This window comes from Sminthopsis crassicaudata, chromosome 5, assembly GCF_048593235.1.
Source record: "Sminthopsis crassicaudata isolate SCR6 chromosome 5, ASM4859323v1, whole genome shotgun sequence".
In the NCBI taxonomy this organism is placed as follows: domain Eukaryota; kingdom Metazoa; phylum Chordata; class Mammalia; order Dasyuromorphia; family Dasyuridae; genus Sminthopsis; species Sminthopsis crassicaudata.
In genome coordinates this window covers 235,043,456-235,067,928 of record NC_133621.1, presented here as the reverse complement: position 1 = coordinate 235,067,928, position 24,473 = coordinate 235,043,456, and the positions used below count along the sequence as shown (strand labels likewise).

Genomic DNA, 24,473 nt, shown 5'->3' with positions numbered 1-24,473 from the left:
TATGAATATACATGTACATATTTATATACTAAAAATGGATTGAAAACTATCCAATCAGAAAATAGGAAAGTGATTTTAAATCTTATCTTAATTTTAAGACTTGGTTGATATAACGATATGGCATCAATTTAGATGAATTCCCATACCATGGGAAGAAACACAATACGATATTATCCCACTTTCTAAGTAAGATGATTTAGTTTTTCCTAGAAGATATTGGCGTTCAAGTGCTATTCCTCATTGTCATGCAAGCTTAAATCTAAAATCATCATTATAAGGAATAACTTTTAAAATAAAAATGGTATTCATTGGTCTATAAAATTTTGATCCAGCAATACTACAAGTAGGTTTATATCCCAAAGAGATCATAAAAATAGAAGAGGACCCACATAAACAAAAATGCTTATAACAGTTCTTTTGGTGGTGGCAAGGAATTAGACATTGAGGGGATGTCCATCAGTTGGGGAATGACCGAATAAATTATGGCATATGAATTTAATGGAATACTTTTGAGCTATAAGAAATAATAAGCAGGGAGATATCAGAAAATCCAGGAAGAACTTAGATGAACTGATGCCGAATGGAATAGAACATTGTACACAGCAACAACATTATGCAATGATCAATTTTGATAGACTTAGTTCTTCTCAGCAATAAATGATATATAATATATGACAATTCCAATAATCTCATAATGGAAAATGCTATTCATATCCAAAGAAAGAACTGTGGAGTGCAAATGCAGATCAAAGCATACTATTTTCACTTTTTTTCCCTTTTGTCTTTCTTGTCTTTCCCCTTTGTTCTGATTCTTATTTCACAACATGACTGATGTGTATATTTAATATGCTTGTATACATACATATATATGTATATGTTTATATACATATATATGTGTATATATATATACATATATATATATGTATGTATATATATATATATATATATATATATATATCATATTGCTTGCCATCTTGGGGAAGAGTGAGGGGAGAAAAAAACTTTGGAACTCAAACTTATGAAAGTGAATGTTGAAAACCATCTTTATATGTAAATGGATAAAATAAAATACTATTAAGTAGAAATATAAAAAATGGTAAATAATAGTGATAATACTTATCTATATAATACTTTAAGATTTGCAAAACACTTTATGTATATTATCTCATTTGATCAACCCTGGGAAGGAGGTACTATTGTTATTCCCATTTTGCAGATAAGGAAACTGAGATTTCCAGAAGTTAAATGGCTTTTCTTAGCTTTTAAGTATCAGAGATAGAATTCCCACTCAGATCTTCCTGATTGCAAGCCCATATCTGATCCATTACATCATTAGTGGACAATTGTGGCACCATTTATGTTTTAAAAACAATAAGCAGGTTTAGTAACAAATAAGTTTGTTAGGAAGCCATTAACTATAGCTACAATGAATTTTATGAATTCATCCAATTGCCACAGTTATCATCCTAAAGGAATCTTGAGAGAAGGGAACATTTAAAAATATGGTAGTTTTTAACTAAAATTCAGGGATTTGGAGATTTAGTTACCAAAGCAAAGTTTTACAAAATCACATATGAAAAGCTGATAAGGCAAACTTATAAATTAGAAAAAAAATTAGAATAATTTTTTTTGCCATTTAGAAATAAGTCTGAAATGAAAAGAAATGTTAATGACTTGAACTTCAATGCTAATGCATATATTTTAAAGATTTTTTTTTAATTGTCTTGATCATAAATAGTAGAGGATGTGATTATTTTTTCATGATTATTTTTTCTTCTGGACATTTCTGTAATTCAATTTAATTCAGTTGTGTGTGTGTGTATGTACACACATGTAAAAGAGACTCTAAAGGGGGGAGGGAATGAAGAAAGAGAGAGAGAGAAAGGGAAGGAGGGAGGGAGGAGAGACAAAGACAGAGACAAACAGACAGATAGATAGAATATATATGCTTTCTATGAACAAATTATGTTGGATGTCTTGGGAGATATGTAAGAGAATTTTTTTCCAACAAGAAATTTATAGTCTAATGTAGGTAAAAAATAACTATCTATGATTTCTTTTCTCTGATCTCTATTCTTTCTACTGTCACTGATGCCACTCTGATTTAGGTTTACATTCATTTCTAAATTTCATTCATTTGAACTGTTTTAATAAATCTAATACTTAACTTTAATAAATGGTCTTAATCTCTTCATCATTTCCCTATCTGATATATTTGAAACTCTTATTTTTAAACCAATATTGTTTTTAAAAGAGGGCAGGAATTTGACCATCTTTGTTTACTCTTGGTGAAGTGGAGTCTCTGGAGTTCCAGTCTGGTTTTAACTTGTTTTAACAACTTTGTATTTTTTTTTTTCCTTTCCATGCATTCCATAGTTCCAAGTTGTATTGCTCTTTAGTTCTGACCTCAATATTATCTTTCTGGCCATATTATCTCTGCTTTTTTTTATTTCTCCTCCTTGGAATGATCATTTCCTACATTTCTGCTTCTTGAAATCTTTTGTTTCCTTTAAGATTCAAGTAAGAAATCATCTCTTCCATAATGTTTTTGCATTACTCTCTGTCCTTTTCTTATAATATTATTTTTCTTCTAACTCTCTCTTCTGTACTTATTGTATACTATTATATTGTATGGTTCATGGTGTACTTGTTTTATCTCCCATTAGATTGTATACAACAAAATATTCTGAATTTGAAAGTGGTGCAGATTTCTTCTAATGTATTCTAATCTCTGTTTTAACTTAGGGTCATGTATTAGAACTAGAAAGGATATTAAAGAATTTACATTCAAATTTGAGCTCTTCAGGACCTTGGAAAAGTCACTTTAAATCTCTGGGTTTACTTTTCTCATCTGTAAAATGTGGGAGTTAGCCTAATTTTCCTTCTATCTTTAGAATTATGATTTTGTGACCTGTCTCATGTTCCATTTAGTAGTCCAATTTACTATTTTACAGAGGAAGATATGAGGTTCCCCAAAGGGCAAATAATTTTACTAATGTCACCCAGGTAGTAAAATAGGAATACTTCCTGTTATATTTGTGGCAGGTCTTAATGATGTAGCATTTGATAGAAGAGCTACTGTCTCCAGGAGCAATCCTTTCCGATTTAGGACACTGTATGTTGAAGAGTGTTTTCTTCTATGAAATCTTAAGTCTGCTTCTGCAGTTACTCTTGGGTCAAGCAAAAAAAAAAAAAAAAAAAAAAAAAAAAAGTTCTAATTTGCCTTCCCTCATTGTAGAACAGCCTTTCACATACTAGGATATAGTTAACATGTCAGTCTCTGCTTTTTCCAGTATAAACACTCCCCAAACCTGGAGGGTAGGTACTTTGTATTACTTTATCTTTGTTTATCTCCCTCTACACTCTCATTTATGTAGAAAATTGTATAGATTACTTAGTAATCATAAAAAATATATATTTATAGTGAAAGTCATTGAGCCTAGCCCCTCATTTTACACATGAGAAAATAGGCCCCAAATTGGTAAAATGACTTTTTCTAAGTCAAACAGTTAATATCTAAGGCAGAAATTAAATTCAGGTCTTCCTAAATCCAATTCTAGGGTTCTGTGCATTCTACAAATCTACTTCCTCTATTATAAAAAATGTTTGAATATATAACTCTAATATGAGACTGAATTGCTAAGTAGAATATTAACAAAATATCACTGAAGTCCAGAGAAATCACATCTATTTGGGGTAACCAGAAAGTGTTTCTTGGAAGAAAAGGAACACCTCTTATGCTTCTTCAGGGATTTTGTTTCCTGGTGTACATAGTTAGTCTAGCATTGTTTATCATATTTGTATTATATATATTATGTTATCTAGGGAAAATATAGACAATATGTGCAGAATACTTAACAATTCAAGGATTCAGAAAACAGAGAGATCAGGGATCCTTTGAAAACTATATAGGATTTGATGAGGCAGCAACATTATTTTTTTATTTCTTCATTATTATTATAAAATTATTAAAATTTCATTTAATGTTCCTTGTGGGTTTGCCATCTATCCTAATATTAGCTTGTATGTAAATTCAAATATTGCATTGAAGATGACAAAATTGGGGAGAAGACAGAGTGAAATTATTAAAAATAAAAATCAGTACCAATACAATAAGCTAGCTATAACTGACCAAATTTGATATCAAATTAGTTATTGATAAGTAGGGTAACTGATAATGGGAGTGTCAAGGACAGAGATTCATTTAAGCCCAGATTAGAAAAGTTTATAATAAATAGGTGAATTAAAGCTGAGAACACATGCACACATGTGTACCACAGAAGTTCACAGTCTTTGCAGCCTGTTCCCAGGATAGCCACTGTCCATCAACACCTGTTCCCTAGAGGAATCTTGGAAACTCCTTGCCCTAAAGGCAGACCCCAAGAGTTGTTTTTTTTTTTTAATGAGTAAAAAAGCAACGTGAGCTCTAACTACAGATAGCTCCTACAATGAAAGAGAACACATTTCCAACCCTGAGGAGATTAATAGCAGACAGTCTCCAGAAAAACCCCCAAAGGGGGATATAATTGGTCCCCATCACACAAGACTCTCCTAGAAGAAATTTTAAAAGATCTTAAAAGAGAGCTAAAAGAAAAATGAGGAAAGGAAAGGGAAGCTCTGCAAGAGAGTATGAAAAAAACCATATAACTCATTGAAAGTTTGAATTTGAAATTTGATTGGAAAAAAAAAAACTCCCTGAAATATGAAAGTAGGATTTGTGAATTGGAAAAATAAAATAACTCATTAAAAATTTTTTTTGTGAAATGGAAAAAAAAATTCCATAGAACAAAACAATTCATTTAAATACTCAGTTGGACATATGCAAAAATAATTTTAAAAAGTAAATGAATAAAATAACTCATTAAAAATCAGAATTGAACAAATGGAAATAAATGATTCAATGAGACATCAAGAATCAGTCAAGCAAAACCAAAAAATTGAAAAAAATAGAAAAAATGGATAAATATCTACTTGGAAAAACAACAAACCTGGAAAACAGATCTAAGAGAGGTAATCTAAGGATTATTGGGCTCCCTGAAAATCATGGTGGAAAAAAAGTCTATTTTTTCAGGAAATCATCAAAGAGAATTGCCCAGATGTTATAGAATCAGAAGGCAAAATAGCCATTGAAAGAACTCATCAAACACCTCTGAAAGAGACCCTAAAATAAAAACTCCTAGGAGTATTGTGGCTAAATTTCAGAACTATCAGACTAAGGAAAAAATATTACAAGCACTCAGAAAAAAACAATTCACATACTGAGGAACCACAATAAGAATCATTCAGGATCTATCAGCTTCTACATTAATAGATCAAAGGACCTGGAATCTGATATTTTGAAAGGCAAAAGTACATGGAATGCAGCCAAGAATAAATTACCCAGTTAAGCTGAACATTTTCTTCCAGGGAAGAAGATGGACATTCAATGAAACAGGTGAATTCCATTTATTTCTAATGAAAAAACCAGAACTAAAGGAAAAAAATGACCTCCAAATATAGGAGAAAAGAGAAGCATAAAAAGACAAAAAGAACTCTTGAGAACTATATTTCTTTATGGGCATACATAAAGGGTGCACATATAATTTGATTTTGCTATTATGATATTAAAAAAGGAAATTAGAAGTGGAAAGATGATTATATCAGAAAAAGGGAAAAACATGGGTAAAAAGAGGGAAATTACATCTCACAAAGAGGCAAAAGAAAGCTATTATATCTGAGGGAATTAAGGGAGGGAGAGGAACATTTGTGATTCTTACTCTCAACAATTTTGTCTCAAAGAGAAAATATTTTACATATTTGTTTAACAGAGAAACTTCTCTCACCTCATTGAAAAGTGGGAGAGAAAAAGGAAAAAGGAAAGGCATAGGCTAAATGGAAGGGAATACAGAAATAGTAAGGGAAAGGTATAAGAAAGGGGGAGGGACTCTAAGGGGAAGGGAGGGATTCTAAAGAGGGAGAGCTGCTGCATAAGGCAAATGGTGCTCATAAGTTTAATATTGGGGAAGGAGGTAAGGGAGAAAAGAAAGAGAAAAGTATAATCTGGGGATAATAAGATGGCAGGAAATACAGAATTAGTAGTTTTAACCATAAATGTGAATGGGATGAACTCTCCCATAAAGCAGAACCCTATAATATGTTGTTTATAGGAAGCACATTTAAAGCAGGGAGATACATAGAGAGTAAATGTAAAAGACTGGAGCAAATCTATTATGCTTCAGGGGAAGTCAAAAAAGCAGCTCTAGCCTCCTTATCTCAGATCAAGCAAAAGCAAAAAAAAGATCTAATTAAAAGAGATAAGGAAGGGAAACTATATCTTGCTAAAGGTTAGCATAGATAATGAAGCAATAGTAATACTAAACATATGCACCAAGTGGTATAAATTCCTAAAGGAGAAGTTAAGAGAGTTGCAAGAAGACATAGACAGCAAAACTATAATAGTGGGAGATCTCAACCTTGCACTCTCAGAATTAGATAAATCAAACCACAAAGCAAATAAGAAAGAAGTTAAAGAGGTAAATAGAACATAAGAAGTTAGGTTTGCTAAATCTTTGGAGAAAACTAAATGGAGACAGAAAGAAGTACACTTTCTTCTCAGCAATTCATGGAACCTATACAAAAATTGGCCATATATTAGGACATAAAGACCTCAAAATTAAATGCAGAAAGGTAGAAATAAAAAAATTCATTCTTTTCAGGTTACGATGTGATGAAAACTATATTCAACAAAAAGCTAGGGGTAAATAAACAAAAAAGTAATTGGAAACTAAATAATCTCATCCTAAAGAATGAATGGGTAAAACAGCAAATCATAGACACAATTAATAATTTCACCCAAGAGAATGACAACAATGAGACAACATACCAAAATGTGTGGGATGCAGCCAAAGCAGCAATAAGAGGAAATTTTATATCTCTAGAGGCTTATTTCAATAAAACAGAAAGAGAAGATCAATGAATTGGGCATACAACTTAAAAAGCTAGAAAAAGAGCAAACTAAAAACCCCAATCAAATACTAAAACTGAAATTCTAAAATTAAAAGGAGAAATTAATGAAATTGAAAGTAAAAAGAAACTTAAATTAATGAATAAAAGTAAGATTTTGTTTTATGAAAAAAACAACAAAATAGATAAACCTTCTGTAAATTTGATTAGAAAAAGGAAAGAGGAAAATCAAATTGTTAGTCTTAAAAATGAAAAAGGAGAATTTTCCACCAACTTGATAGGCAATATGATAATTTTGATCATCAATAATATTTGATAACCTAAGTGAAATGGACAACTACCTTCAAAAATACAGGCTGCCCACATTAACAGAGGAGGAAGTAAATTGCTTAAATAGTCCCATTTTAGAAAAAAAATAAAATAAAACAAGCTATTAATCAACTCCTAAGAAAAAATCTTCAGGACCAGATGGATTTACATGTGAATTCTGCCAAACATTTAAAGAACAATTAACTCCAATGTTATATAAACTCTCTGAAAAAATAGGGAATGAAGGACTCCTACCAAATTCCTTTTTTGACACAGACATGGTACTGATACCTAAACCAGGTAGGTTGAAAACAGAGAAAGAAAATTATAGACCAATCTCCCTAATGAATATTGATGCAAAAATCTTAAATAAAATATTAGCAAAAAGATTACAGAAAATCATCCCCAGGATAATACACCATGATCAAGTAGGATTTATACCAGTAATGCAGGGCTAGTTCAATATTAGGAGAACTATTAGTATAATCAACTATATCAATAACCAAATTAACAAAACCCATATGATCATCTCAATAGATGCAGAAAAGGCATTTGATAAAATCCAACATCCATTCCTAATAAAAAACACTTGAGAGTATAGCAACAAATGGACTTTTCCTTAAAATAGTCAATAGCATCTATTTAAAACTGTCAGTAAGCATCATAAGTAATGGGTATAAATTGGAACTATTCCCAATAAGATCAGCAGTGAAACAAGGTTGCCCACTATCACCATTACTATTCAATATTGTATAAGAAATAATAGCTCTGGCAAAAATAGATGAAGCCAAATTATCACTCTTTGTAGATGATATGTTACTTTTAGAGAACCCCAGCAAATCTACTAAAAAGCTATTAGAAATAATCCACAACTTTAACAAAGTTGCAGGATACAAAATAAATCCCCATAAATCTTCAGCATTCTTACATAGCACTAACAAAATCCAAACAGACATACAAAGAGAAATTCCATTTAAAGTAACTGCTGGTAGTATAAAATATTTGGGAATCTATCTGCCAAGGAATAGTCAGGAATTATATGAGGAAAACTACAAAACATTTTCCACACAAATAAAGACAGATCTAATCAATTGGAAAAATATTAAATACTCTTGGATAGGTTGAGCAAATATAATAAAGAAGACAATACTACTTAAACTAAGCTATTTATTTAGTATTATACCAATCAGACTCCCAAAAAACTATTTTAATGACCTAGAAAAAATAACAACAAAATTCATCTGGAAGAACAAAAGTTCAAGACTTTCAAGGGAACTAATGAAAAAAAAAATCAAGTGAGGGTGGCCTAGCTGTACCAGATCTAAAACTTTATTATAAAGCATCAGTTACCAAAACTACTTTGTATTGGCTAAGAGATAGTCTAGTGGATCAGTGGAATAGGTTAGGTTCACAAGACAAAATAGTCAATAACTATAACAGTCTAGTGTTTGACAAACCCAAAGACCCCATCTTTTGTGATAAGAATGCACTTTTTGACAAAACCTGCTGGGAAAATTAAAAATTAGAATGGCAGAAACTAGGCATGGACCCACACTTAACAACATGCATGAAGATAAAATCAAAATGATTTCATGATTTAGGCATAAAGAATGAGATTATAAATAAATTAGAAGAGCATAGGATAGTTTGCCTCTCAGACCTGTGGAGGAAGAAGGAATTTGTGACCAAAGAAGAACTAGAGATCATTATTGATCACAAAATAGAAAATTTTTATTATATCAAATTGAAAAGCTTTTGTACAAACAAAACTAATACAGGCAAGATTAGAAGGGAAGCAATAAATTGGGAAAACATTTTTACAGTGAAAGGTTCTGATAAAGGCCTCATTTCCAAAATATAAAGAAAATTGACTCTAATTTATAAGAAATCAAACCATTCTCTAGTTGATAAATGGTCAAAGGATATGGTCAAAGGAGATGAAGTAATTACAACTATTTCTAGCCATATGAAAAGATGCTCCAAATCATTATTAATCAGAGAAATGCAAATTAAGGGAAGTCTGAGATACCACCACAGACATCTCAGACTGCCTAGGATGAAAGGAAAAGATAATGACAAATGTTCGAGGGGGTGTTGCAAAACTGGTACACTGATATATTGTTGGTGGAATTGTGAATGCATCCAACCATTCTGGAGAGCAATTTGGAACTATGCTCAAAAAGTTACCAAATTGTGCATACCCTTTGATCCAGCAATGTTAATACTGGGCTTATATCCCAAAGAGATCTTAAAGAAGGGAAAGGGATCCATATGTGCAAAAATGTTTGTGGCAGCCCTTTTTATAATGGCTAGAAACTAGACATTGAATGGATGCCCATAAGTTGGAGAATGGCTGAATAAATTATGGCATATGAATGTTATGGAATATTATTTTCTGTAAGAAATGATCAGCAGGATGATTTCAGAAAGGTCTGGAGAGACTTACATGAACTGATGCTGAGTGAATTGAGCAGAACCAGGAGATCATTATACACTTCAACAACAATAGTATATGATGATCAATTCTGATGGACCAAATCAGTTCCACTTTTTCAGTAATGAAGAGAAGCAGCTACCCCCAGTAAAAGAACTATGGGAAATGAATGTGGGTCACAACATAACATTTCCACCCCTTCTGTTATTGTTCACTTGCTTTTTTGTTTTCCTTCTCAGATTATTTTTACCTTATTTCTAAATCCAATTTTTCTTCTGCGACAAGACAACTGTATAGATATGTATACATGTATTGCATTTAACATATACTTTAACATATTTGACATGTATTGGTCTACCTCCCATCTAGGGGAGGAGTGGAGGAAGGAGGGGAAAAGTTGGAACAGAAGGTTTTGCAAGGGTCAGTGCTGAAAAATTACCCATGCATAAGTCTTGTAAATAAAAAGCTATGAAAATAATAAACCCCCCCCAAAAAACAAAATGAAATTCAGCCCTAGACATTCACTATTTGTAGTTAGTGCTATTTTTTTTGTTGTTGTTGGCTTTTTAAATGTTCAGAGAAAATAATAGTTATTGGAATTACTTTCCCCTCAAAGTAAAGGTTACACTATTCATTATAATCAAAGATATATGTCTTTACTATTGTCATGCTTTCTTTTATCTCAAAAGCATGGTTGATGTTTCTTTTTTAGTTTTTTACCTTTCTGTATTTTAAGTAAAGTACATAGAGTAAACTCTGATTTTTTCTTGTGGAATGTAACATGAGTCAGGGGAAAAAGCACACCTGGTATGTTTTCAATTGTGTCCAATTCTATATGACTCCTGCATTTTTATTTGTAGGGTTTTCTTGGCAAATATACTGGAATGGTTTCCATTTTCTTATCCAGTGTGACTCCATTTTATAGAACCTAAGACAAATAGGCATTAAGTGACTTGCTCAGGGTCACATAGACAAGTGTCTAAGGTTGGATTTGAATTTAGATCTTCATGATTCCAAATCCAGGGCTGTATCCACAGCATCAACTAGTTGCCTCAGTCTGGCACACAGTAGGTGTTTATATATGTTGATTGTTTTTTTTTTTTATGTTGATATTATGGCAACAAAGTTTCCATTCTTTCCATGAGGTTGAATTCCTCAGTGATTGAATTGTATGCTTACTCTATTAATTTAAATTAATGTAGTCAAATGTGTACTGTATTATATAGTAAGCAAGCATGACTTCTGCATGATACAATGCAATTCAGCGTACTTCTGTTGAGCTCTTACTTTGCATAAGATGGTTGCTAGGCACTTGGAATAAAAAAAATGAAAAAAAAATCCATCATTCTCTCAAAAGATCTTTTTTTCTGCTTGAGGGATACTGTATGTTCTCAATACAGCCCTTTATCTCTTGTTATATCTCTTATTGCTTATCATCACCAATATGTATTTATTGGATGCTTACTTTGGACAGAATAATATTATAGTAAGTTCCTAGGAGGCACAAAGTATGTTTCCATATAAGAGCAGCTCTGTGCCTCAGTGCTTATGCCTCAGTTCTAAGATTCTTTAACTAGGCAAATGGGCCTCCTTCTGGATGTCCTGGCTACTTTTATTAATTAGTTGATCACATTATCTATTTAGATCATGTCACTAACTTTTTTTTTCTTGGTCTAAGTCAATGCTTCATCTGAAATCTTTCTCTATCAGACCTCAGTCACCTGATTGTTCCTTCATTATGGCTCTCAAATCCTGAATTCTTTGTCTAGAATTTGTTTTTATATTGTCTATACTGTCCTTTACACTAAATCTGTGTCCAGTAGTCTTACACATTCTGTATGTTATAAATGTCAAAGAAAGTAGTGAATGGATTTAGCTACTTGTTTCCATGGCTCTATCTTCAATATTTCAAATATTTCAAATTTCAAAATTCAAATTTCATTCTGATGCCCATATTTACATCTCTTCTTTATTTTCTTAAGCTTCAGTAACTATCTACTTTTAAAAATTCCAACTTTTATCTGTCCCCTTAATTTTTGTTGTTGTTGAGTCATTTCAGTCATGTTAAGGTTTTTTTTTTTTTTTGGCAAAGATATTAGAGTAGTTCATTACTTCCTTCTGCAGCTCATTTTACAGATGAGGAGACTGAGACAAAAATGGTTAAATGACATGCTTAGAGTCAGACAGCTAATAATTGTCAGTAATGGCTCCAGGCCATGCACTATGAACATCGTGCCACATAGTAGCCTTCTCTGTCTTTCATGGACAAACTCAAATATCATGTCCCTCAAGAACTGGTTCCATGTGAATATGATTTTTTTCCCTCTGACAATCATTGACTTGTTTGGATTTTCTTTAATACAGTTATTTTACCTTTCCTTTTATGGCTTATTTATTTGTCACCTTCCCTATATTGTATTTGAAACTTCTTGAAGGTTGAGACCATGCCCTTTTTATTTTTGTTTTATTTTCAAGATCTGACTCAGTGAAATGAGTATAAACTGTTTGCATTTTTGTTTTTCTTCCCAGGTTATTTTTACCTTCTGAATCCAATTCTTCCCATGCAACAAGAGAACTATTCGGTTCTGCACACATATATTGTATCTAGGATATACTATAACATATTTAACATGTATAAGACTGCTTGTCATCTAGGGATGGAGGGAGGAAGGGATAAATCGGAGCAGAAGTGAGTGCAATGGATAATGTAAAAAATTACTCATGCATATGCACTGTCAATAAAAAGTCATAATTATTTAAAAATAAATAAATAAATATAGTAAAAAAAAAAAAAAAAAAAAAAAAAAAAAAAAAAAGTAAAAGATCTGACCCAGTGTCTTGAATAGAATAGGAATTCATTAAATATTTGTTGAAGGCAGCTAGGTGATACAGTGAGTGCTAAGCCTGAAGAAGACTTATTTGACTGTTCAAATCTGGCTGCAGACACTAGTTGTATGACTGAGCAAGTCATTTAACTCTGCTTTCCCCAGTTCTTCATCTATAAAATGAACTGGAGAAGTAAATGACAAACTACTATAGCATCTTTGCCAGGAAAGCCTCAAATGGGGTCATGAAGAGTTGGACAAGCCTGAACAATAACAACAACAACAAATATCTGTTGGAGGAATCAGTAATAAACATGATATATTATGGTCTTTGGTAAAGAAATAAATAGCAAAACTTAGGATAAAATTTTACAGTTGGAATAGATTTTAATGATAATCTACTATAACCCCTTTATATAATAGGAAGGAAAAGAGAGAATACATAGAGAGGCTATATAACATGTTCAAGATTACACTATTTCCTGCCATAGCCAAGATTAGAGGCCATATATCTAGGAAGAGAAATATATCTGAAACACCTCTTAAAATGTATCAGTGGTATTACAGAAAAGTGATGTCCCTTTTATGAAGGGAAGAAGAATGCAATTTTATCCTAAGTGAACTGAATATTTTCTTTGGTGGTGGTTATAGTTTTATCATTGTAGATAACTGCTTTGTAAGTAAAGCTTGATTTGTTAAAATTTGTTAAGATAAATGTTCAGGTTACTATGTCCTTGTAGTATTGGAGTAGATATACTCCAATGAATGAAATCAACTGATGTTTAATGCTCAAAATGCCTACTACTAAATGGATATGCTACATGATATAATAATTCTGTTCTGCTCAGAATAATCCTTCCTTTTTGTTATGATTTCAGGATACTTTTAGAAAATATATATCTAATTCAGTAATTTTATAATAAACTTTCTTTTCTTCCTTTCTATTTCTAGATCTTTTAGCTGTGCCTAAACATCCATATGCTGCTATGGAGAACTGGGGACTAAGTGTTTTTGTGGAGCAAAAGATACTCCTGGATCCCAGTATTTCATCCATTTCCTATTTGCTGGATGTCACAATGGTTATTGTCCATGAGATATGCCATCAGGTATGAAAAAAAAATGTACAAGTATATTGTATAAAATGAATGAAAACTACAGATGACTTGTCAAGTATTTTGATTAGGTGCCAACTTAATATCTTATTAAATTAATTACTTTAATTACATGCGCAGCACTGTGTGCATTTTTTGTTTGTTATTAGAAGACTTGACTGGCTTTACAAACACAAATTGTATAAATGAGGTGCTTTCCTTGAGTTTTGTTTAGATAGTAAAGTGATACTCCTGCCCAGATATCTTCTTAGAGATCAGATTTAGTCCCTGCCTTTTACCAGCTTCCTTCTTCTTCCTTTTGATTACTTATTGCTGTATATATTTGGTAAGCACAGTGATAGGCCTCAAAAAGTGATTTATTGCAAGCCTGAAAAATGCAGGCTGAGTTTTGGATGCATGTGAAAATTTGCTCTTGCTGAAATCAATTTGTTATTCACTTTTCCTCAATACATAGCCATTTAGGAAGTCTTTCACTTACTCAAACATGAACTATTTCTTTACAAATGATAGTTTTTTTTTTTTGTTTGTTTTGTTTTTTGTTTTTTGGTGGTAAGGATGGAGGCATATATAGAGGTCCATAAAATAATTTATATTACTAATGTGCTAACATACTTTAATAAACATCACAATAACTCTGATAAAATTTACTTCAATTTGTTTTTATTTTGTTGTATCTTACAAGCATTCTGAATTGTTTATTTGAAGGCAGTTGGATATATATACATATGTACATATGAATATATATATATATATATCTTTCTTTCTTTGTATCTCTTTAAAGATAGAAAATTATATGTTTATAGAGATATATCATATACATACATATATTATTAGAATCATTTTACAAAGAAGAAAATTTAAGACCCAAACATTTGAAGTGTTTTATCCAAGATTCCATCATTAGTAACGATAAAGTCATGATTTGAACTTAGTTCTCTTGACTCCAAGTCCAGTAATCTTTTCACAATACCAGGAAACAAAAGATTTGAGCATCTATGAACATAGGAGATGTTGAATTTGCTGCATCATATGAAAAAAAATATGGACAGACCCTGAAAATTAAGGTTAATTTGCTCTTTTTACTTAACTAAATTACTATCTATGAGCCTTATTTTACTCTTTTGCAAAATGGTTTTAATATCCTATTTGCTAAACAGAGTAATGAACAATACATAAAGTTTCTGTTATTTCATTGGCATGGGAGAATTTTTGATACATTTAACTCTCTTCACTAATGCTTTTCATAAGCCATCTATCTGTGGATAAATTGGAGACTATTGGAAGCACATCAAGCCTAGTGTCACATGGTTTCAGAGGTAGAACATGAATCTGGAGCTTTCACATCCCAAGCCCAGGCTCTGATCCTCTATTATCATTAAGAAAAAAATAGTGTTTTCTAATTAAATGATTTATGAGAGATTGTTGTTAGATACTGATGCAGTGGCTTCTTCCAACTCTGTCTTTGATTTTATGAAGTAGAAGGGAACAAATATTTAAGCATATTCTATGTGCTGGGTGTTATGATAAATGTTTTACAGTTATGTCATTATGACTCTATAGCCCTAATTTTAGAGTGCTCATCTGATTATCTAGCATGATAGTTTTGTTTTACACATGAAAATCTATAATCAATCCCAAGAAATTTAACTGAGTTGCTCTATGAAGAAAAGTAGCAGAATTAGAGAAAAATTCAATGTCACCTAAACGTCTATCAAATTCTCTCTTTACTATAACATATTGTTTTCCATATAAACTGAGCTGGTTCAGGAAATTAGAATGATCAGCCATATTTCTCTCCATTGGTTGAAGGTTTTCACATTTTATGATAAATGGAGAATGAGCCAATTGACAAATGGTCAAAGGATATGAACAGACAATTTTCAGATGAAGAAATTGAAACTATTTGTAGTCATATGAAAAGGTTATCTAAATCACTATTGATCAGACAAATGCAAATTAAGACAACTTTGAGATACCACTATACCTGTCATATTGGCTAAAAATGAATGTTGGAAGGGATGTGGGAAAACTGGGACACTGAAACATTGTTGGTGGAATTGTAAACAGAGCTATGTTCAAACAGGTATCAAACTATGCATGCATTCTACAGGGTTTATATTCTAAAGAGATCTTAAAGGAAGGATAGAGACCCCCCATATGTAAAAATGTTTGTGGCAGCCCTTTTTTTTTAGTGACTAGAAACTGGAAACTGAATGGATGCCCATCAATTGGAGAACGGTGGAATAAATTATGGTATATGCTGTGGAATATTATTGTTCTGTAAGAAACGATAAGCAGGATGATTTCAGAGAGGCCTGGAGACATTTACACGAACTGATGCTAAGTGAAATGAGCAGAACCAAGTCATTCTACATGGCAACAACAAGATCAATTCTGATGTACATGGCACTCTTCAACCAAGAGATAATTCAAACAAGTTTCAATTGTTCAGTGATGAAGAGAGCTACATACACCCAGAGAGATGACTGTGGGAACTGCGTGTGGACCACAATATAGCATTTTCCCTCTTTCTGTTGATGTTTGCTTGCATTGCATTGCATTTTGTTTTCTTTCTCAGGTTTTTTTTTCCTTCTTGATCCAATTTTTCTTGTGCAGCAAGATAACTGTATAAATATGTATACATATATTGAATTTAACATATATTTTAACATCTTTAATATGTATTGGACTAATATGTATTGGGGTGGAAAGAAGGGAAAATTTTTGAACAGAAAGTTTTGCAAGGGTCAATGTTGAAAAATTACCCATGCATATGTTTTGTAAATAAAAAGCTTTAATAAAATTTAAAAAAAAGGAGAATGGGGAGGACTATATCAGTTTTAATTGGCTTTTGAGCCAAACTAATTATTATATGTTTGTTTCTAGAACTTTCTTGATGTGACATAATTATTATTGCATTCTTCCTTAGTGGTTTGGTGACCTTGTGACTCCTGTCTGGTGGGAGGATGTATGGCTAAAAGAAGGCTTTGCTCACTATTTTGAATTTGTTGGGACTGATTACCTCTACCCAGGCTGGAATATGGTAAGCTCATTTTTATTTTTAAATGTTACAAGAAAGTCTGGCGAAAAATTATTTTCTGTTGCCTGATGTTTATGTTATAATTAGAGATGACTAAAAAATGTCTGTTGATGCATACAAGGATCAGGTGTCCAATTAAGCAAAATCAGGAGTTGTAAAATCATTTGACATTATTCCAAAATGGTTATCTTTTCACTTTCTGCAGAATAAATGAAGTAAAATCTGTTATACCCTAATCTTGATCAAATCTCATTTCTCTTAAGTCGAGAAGTTTTCAAATTTTGTTGCTAGTGAAAGAAAACTATTTTTAAAATTTAGTTCAATGTGATATAAAAGGGTTAACTGATTTTTTTTAAGAGTGTGTTTTATTTAAACATGTCATAATCAGGAATTAATATAGTTGAAAACTGGCAGAAGTATTTTTTATCTTTTTGTTACAGACATCTGCAATATACTAGAAAAGAACTTGTAAATTAGGGGAAAATGTCAAATAGTAATTATTAATACCTTCCTCTATTTAGTTTTACTCTAACCCATTTATCAGTGTTCAAGGAATAATGCTATCTTCTTGAGTTATGTCAGAGATGACATTTTAGAGTGTTTTGAGTAGCTCAGAATTTTCTCATTGTCATATTCTACTACACTGTTACCTCAGATTATTAAATGTAGATGACTATGTTTTAGGGAACCATGGCATGAATTTATATTAAATAGAAATATTCTGTAGGCTTATAAAGTAACTAAATTTTCTTAGTCCTCCAAAGAAAGTACCAGCTAAAATCCCCCCTCTGAATTAATATAAGTGTAAAATGAGTGAAATTATGATTTAACTGTTTTTGATTATCCTAAACACTGGTGATATGATGTTACATGACATTATTATATGTACTTGATTGGATGAGTCATGGTGAAATAGGGGCAATGTGGAACTGTATATGGATAAAATTCTCTCATAAAAATCAGCATATTTTTCTATTGAAAGAAAAATGCTATTTTTGTTCTGGATAAACTAATTTTTATTGTACATTATAGTTTCAGTAGTCTAAAGATAATTTATATATGTTTTTTAATTTAATATATAGAGAGTTTGGCCCCATATTTATATAGAGATATGGCTCAATGGTAAGACTGAGTTAAAGATGCTATTGGAAAAAGCTTGATCTCTTATCTTTCGTAAATTGCTTTATATTGATGTTAAAATTAATGAAATTATTTAAAGTACTTTGAAGGAAAAAAGCTAATTAAATGTTAAGCCATGTTACTTATTTTGAGTTTTATGAAACAAATTTGAAATAAAAATTAATTTTTAAACAAATTAAAATATTTTTAAAGTGTCTTGTCATTAATCTTTAGGTAAGCGTTTTTATTTTTTAGACACTTCACTTAATTTTTTTTTATCATGCATGTATCACTTTCCAATTTTTTTATTTCATTATGAAATAAACTACTTTATTAGGAAGGATGTGGTCTTGGACTTCTTGGGTTCTTATATCTAGCTATTTATTCATGTATAAAAAAATACAGTTTAAATTAAAAATTAATCCTAAGAATTATACATTTAATGATGTCTTAGTTTTTGGTGGTTTTAGCCTAGTGATCTCATGGTAGATTTTAGCTTTGAATCATTCATTCCTCATATCTATTCATTAAACCTACAAATTCATTATGGAGGGGACACATTTGGAAGATTTATTTGAAAATGGACAACCATATAGTTGACACAAGTGAAAATTTTATATTAATAGGAGGCAAATTTATTAGAAAAGTGAAAACCGCAAGGTGACCAAAATATGACAATTTAAATCTAAAACCTGAACTTGTATTTATAGAAATTAAAAATTCCGGTGCTATAAATATTCATAACATCTAAAACTATAAAAGTAATAATTGAAAAGCTATGATCCATTGTCATAGATTATAAAACTGATAGAAAGAGGAAATAATATCAAATCATGCAGAATTGAAGGCATTTTTATGTCTTACTGTTAAAGACCATGTCTGGATGAAAGGGCAGGTCAATTCTCTAAGAGCCTCTGCAGCTGTGGATTGTGACTCTTGAGGGAGTTGTGGGGCACCCTCTATTGACACAGGTGCTGCTTGTGGACTGGGAATGAAATAAATTGGAAGCAGAGGGAAGAGGAGAGAAGTCAGGCAACACACCAGCATCTCAGTGGGGAAGTCAAAGAACAGCAACTGCCTTTCAGTCTCCTTGTATCATCATCATCCACTCACAAGAAGAGATAACAATTCCAGATACTGGTGTCTGGCTTCTGGAAGCACGTGCAGCAGATAATGTCTTACCATAAGATTTCTCATATCTACTTCTCTCTTATCACATGGCTACTATGCTAGCTACATCCCTCATTAACCTTTGTGTGAACTATTAGAATATTCTCCTAATTTATCTTTCAGCTTCTATTCTTTCTCCACCCAATACACCTTTCAATAGTTGCCAAAATGATTTTCTGAATTACAGGTTTGAGCATGGGTCTCTCCCTTCAATAAACATCTATGGTTCCCTGTTACCTGTCATAAATTTTCTCTTTTGGGCCCCTAAACAGTTCATAACCTAACTCCTTCCAAACTTTCCAATATTTTAACATCTTACTCTCTTTTATATACACTGGGGTCAAGCCAAACTTATTTCAAATGTGATACTTCATTTCCAGTCTGGAAACACTATCTCCTTGTCTCTACTTTTAAGAATCACTTATTTCCTTCACACTCAGCTAAAGCATTACTTTCTAAATGAAATCTTTCCTGATCCTCCCAGTTTCTATAGCCCTTTACAAAATTATATCAGGCTATGTCTTCTTGTTAGAATATGTCTCTTGAGAGGACAATTTCAATTTTTTCTTTGTAATCTGAGCATGTAGCATAGTGCCTAAAAATAGTGGGACCTTAATGTTTATTAGTTGTTGATGACAATGTTATTTTCCAGAACTGCCTGGTTTTCCTAATCTCTGATTTTGCTTTTTGGTGACATAAAGCAATCAGAACACTAAGTACACTAAGTAGGTTTCTTTCTATGCACTTTATTATTTTTTTCTTTCTCCAAGGAAACTAAAACATGTCAGCCAACTTGAAACAAACAGGTCAGGGAATAATTCTTAGAAGTTTCCATAATGTATAAGCAAAACAGCATGTAGAGTAGTCAGAAAAGAAGAATGAGAGTGATTGCTGGGTCAGCAGTAATCCATGCCCATATAATGAGGATAGAAAGGTATGCTGAGGAAGGTTTTTAACACTTATTAAAGCAGAGCCCCAAATAGCATTATCAGAACATAGACTATGGACTGGAATATAGAGTTCAGAGCTCTTCTGCTTCTGTTCTTAAGGTGATTACATAGTTCTCAAATATCCCAGTTTATAGAATTTGAATATAGTTTCAATTTTCTGGACAGTTTGTCACAGTCTGCCTTAGAATGTGATAGATTGTGGTGGTTGTTGTTTGTTCAGTCATTTTTTCAGTCATGCTTAACTCTTCCTGACTGCATTTAGGGTTTTCTTAACAAAGGTACCAGAGTGATTTGCCATTTCCTTTGTCACTTGTTTTACAGATAAGGAACTGAGACATACAGGCTAAATGACTTGTCCAAGGTCACACAGCTAATATATATCTGGGGCCAGATTTTAATTCATCTTCATGATTTCAGATTTATTAGGAATCTCTAAATTGCAAAGTATTAATGAAGTTCTTTCCCTATTTAATGATAACACCTTTTCATGTTTTGGCTCCATAATGAATAAAACAGTGTGCTTCACAAAATGTCATCAATTTCTGATATAGAAATATTAACTTTATCATTAGACATAGAATCTTAAACTTGGAAGGGTTTAAACCAACTTTCTCATTCTCTAGATAATAAAATTGAAATCTCAACTCGTAATTCACATTTATATCAAATAAAAGGATATAGAGTCTGAAGGGACCTTTATAGATCATCTAGTCCACAGTGGAACTGGGGTCCTGACTTGTCTGAGATTTTACTAGTATTGAGTAGAATAGTTGACATTCATGTACATTATCCTATTTAATCTTCAAGTGAAAACATAAAACATAAAAACATAGCACCCTAGATCTGGAAGAAATTTCAGAAATGGCAGTATAAGGCTCACAGACCACTTTCTTCATTATAGCTATGTGAGCTAGTCACTAAAGGTATTATCTCCATTTTACTAATAAGGCTTTACAAATGGTGAATGATTACCCAAGTTTAAATAGGTGGTTAAACATAAATAAATCTGGATCCAGATCATTTAAATTCTATTGTTCTATTGTTACTAGTGCACCAACCTTGCAGCAAAATAATTTCTTAAGTTTACAGATCACTTAGCATTTTTTTTTCTTTTCAATTCTACTTTACTATAAACAAGAATATAGAAGCCACATTGTATGGGGGTGGGTGGTGGTAAGCATTAGATATAAAATGGAAAGATCAAGGGAGCTTTCCTGGTTAGTACCTGACTTGCTATATTACTATACATAAGCCATTTTATGTTTTTTTTTTGACTCAGTTTTTCTACTTGTGCATTGTAGGGGAAAGGAGGTAGTGTAAGCTTGTGGTTAGACACTTGGCCTTTGAATTAAGAAGACTTGTATTCATATCCTTCCTCTGAACTATATTAGCTGTGTAACCATGGGTAATTCATTCAGTATTTCAGTGATTTTAGATCTTAAGTTACCAGATTGCATAGATGGAGAGAGTTTCTTTTTTTTTTTTTTTTTATATTATCACTTGTATTCATTTTTCCAGATTATCCCCCCCCTCTACTCCCTCCCCCCATGACAGGCAATCCCATACATTTTACATGTGTTACAATATAACCTAGATACAATACATGTGTGTAAATAGCATTTTCTTGTTGCACAATAAGCATTAGATTCCGAAGGTACATGTAAGCTGGGCAGACAGACATTAGTGCTAACAATTTACATTCACTTCCCAGTGATCCTTCTCTGGGTGTAGCTACCTCTGTCCATCATTGATCAACTGGAAGTGAGTTGGATCTACTTTATGTTGAAGATTTCCACTTCCATCAGAATACATCATCATACAGTATTATTGGTGAAGTGTATAGTGATCTTCTGGTTCTGCTCATTTCACTCAGCATCAGTTGATGTAAGTCTCTCCAAGCCTCTCTATATTCCTCCTGCTGGTCATTTCTTACAGAGCAATAATATTCCATAACCTTCATATACCATAATTTACCCAACCATTCTCCAACTGATGGGCATCCATTCATCTTCCAGTTTCTAGCCACAACAAATAGAGCTGCCACAAACATTTTGGCACATATAGATCTCTTTCCGCTCTTTAGTATTTCTTTGGGATATAAGCCCAATACCAGCAATGCTGGGTCAAAGGGTATGCACAGTTTGACAACTTTTTGGGCATAGTTCCAAATTGCTCTCCAGAATGGCTGGATTCTTTCACAACTCCACCAGCAATGTATTAGTGTCCCAGTTTTCCCACATCCCCTCCAACATTCATCATTATTTGTTCCTGTCATCTTAGCCAATCTGACAGGTGTGTAGTGGTATCTCAGAGTTGTCTTAATTTGCCTTTCTCTGATCAGTAGTGATTTGGAACACTCTTTCATGTGAGTGGATATAGTTTCAATTTCATCATCTGAGAATTGTCTGTTCATATCCTTTGATCATTTATCAATTGGAGAATGGTTCGGTTTCTTATAAATTAGGGTCAGTTCTCTATATATTTTGGAAATGAGACCTTTGTCAGAACCTTTACTTTTAAAAATATTTTCCCAATTTGTTACTTCCCTTCTAATCTTGTTTGCATTAGTATTGTTTGTACAGAAACTTTTTAGTTTGATGTAATCAAAATCTTCTATTTTGTGATCAATAATGATCTCTAGTTCTCCTCTGGTCATAAATTCCTTCCTCCTCCACAAGTCTGAGAGGTAGACTATCCTCTGTTCCTCTAATCTATTTATTATCTCATTCTTTATGCCTAAGTCATGGACCCATTTTGATCTTATCTTGGTATATGGTGTTAAGTGTGGATCCATATCTAATTTCTGCCATATTAATTTCCAGTTTTCCCAACAGTTTTTTCCAAATAATGAATTTTTATCCCTAATGTTGGTATCTTTGGGTTTGTCAAAGATAATATTGTTATAGATGTACCCTTTTTTGTCCTTTGTATCTAATCTGTTCCATTGATCTACTGGTCTATTTCTTAGCCAATACCAAATGGTTTTGGTGACTGCTGCTATATAATATAGCTTTAGATCAGGTACACTTAGACCACCTTCCTCTGACTTTTTTTTCATTAGTTCCCTTGCAATTCTCAACCTTTTATTCTTCCATATGAATTTTTTTGTTATTTTTTCTAGGTCATTAAAATAGTTTCTGGGGAGTCTGATTGGTATAGCACTGAATAAATAGATTAGTTTGGGGAGTATTGTCATCTTTATTATATTCGCTCGGCCTATCCAAGAGCACTGAATGTCTTTCCAATTATTTAAATCTGACTTTATTTTTGTGGCAAGTGTTTTGTAATGTTTCTCATATAATTCCTGACTTTTCTTTGGTAGATGGATTCCCAAATACTTTATACTCTCAACATTTTTTTGGGAATGGAACTTCTCTTTGTATCTCTTGCTGTTGCATTTTGTTGGTGATATATAAAAATGCCGAGGATTTATGTGGATTTATTTTGTATCCTGCCACTTTGCTGAAATTTTGAATTATTTCTAGTAGCTTTTTAGCAGAGTCTTTGAGGTTCTCTAAGTATACCATCATGTCATCTGCAAAGAGTGATAGTTTGATTTCCTCATTTCCTACTCTAATTCCTTGAATCTCTTTCTCGGCTCTTATTGCCGAGGCTAGCGTTTCTAGTACTATATTGAATAGTAATGGTGATAGTGGGCAACCTTGTTTCACTCCTGATCTTACTGGGAAAGTTTGCAGTTTATTTCTATTGCATATTATGCTTACTGACAGTCTTAAATATATGCTCCTGATTATTCTAAGGAATAGTCCATTTATTCCTATACTCTCAAGAGTTTTTAGTAGGAATGGATGTTGGATTTTGTCAAATGCTTTTTCTGCACCTATTGAGATGATCATATGGTTTTTATTAAGTTGATTATTAATATGGTCAATTATATTAATAGTTTTCCTAATATTAAACCAGCCGTGCATTCCTGGAATAAATCCTACTTGATCATAGTGTATTATCCTGGAGATGATTTTCTGAAGTCTTTTTGCTAATATCTTATTTAAGATTTTAGCATCAATATTCATTAAGGAAATTGGTCTATAATTTTCTTTCTCAGTTTTCGATCGACCTGGTTTAGGTATCAGTACCATGTCTGTGTCATAAAAGGAGTTTGGTAGGACTCCTTCATCCCCTATTTTTTCAAATAATTTATATAACATTGGGGCTAATTGTTCTTTAAATGTTTGGTAGAATTCACATGTGAATCCATCTGGTCCTGGGGATTTTTTCCTGGGGAGTTGATTAATAGCTTGTTCTATTTCTTTTTCTGAAATGGGACTATTTAAGCAATTTATCTCCTCCTCTGTTAATCTAGGAAGCCTATATTTTTGGAGGAAGTCATCCATTTCACTTAAGTTATCAAATTTATTGGCATAAAGTTGGGCAAAGTAACTCCTTATTATTTCTCTAATTTCCTCTTCATTGGTGGAAAGATCCCCCTTTTCATTTGTAAGACTAACAATTTGATTTTCCTCTTTCTTTTTTCTGATCAAATTTACCAAAGGTTTATCTATTTTATTGGCTTTTTCATAAAACCAACTCTTGGTTTTATTTATTAATTCA

At 32.2% G+C, this 24,473-nt stretch overlaps 1 protein-coding gene across 3 annotated transcripts in view; it reads left to right on the top strand.

Moving 5' to 3' along the window:
- TRHDE (thyrotropin releasing hormone degrading enzyme) overlaps nt 1-24,473 on the top strand; it is a 563,478-nt gene that overhangs the window by 249,671 nt on the left and 289,334 nt on the right. For all 3 annotated transcript variants that reach the window (XM_074270526.1, XM_074270525.1, XM_074270528.1), the window contains exons 4-5: nt 13,462-13,616; nt 16,552-16,665. In XM_074270526.1, the coding sequence (XP_074126627.1) occupies nt 13,462-13,616; nt 16,552-16,665 (269 nt within the window). The remainder of the gene's footprint in view (nt 1-13,461; nt 13,617-16,551; nt 16,666-24,473) is intronic.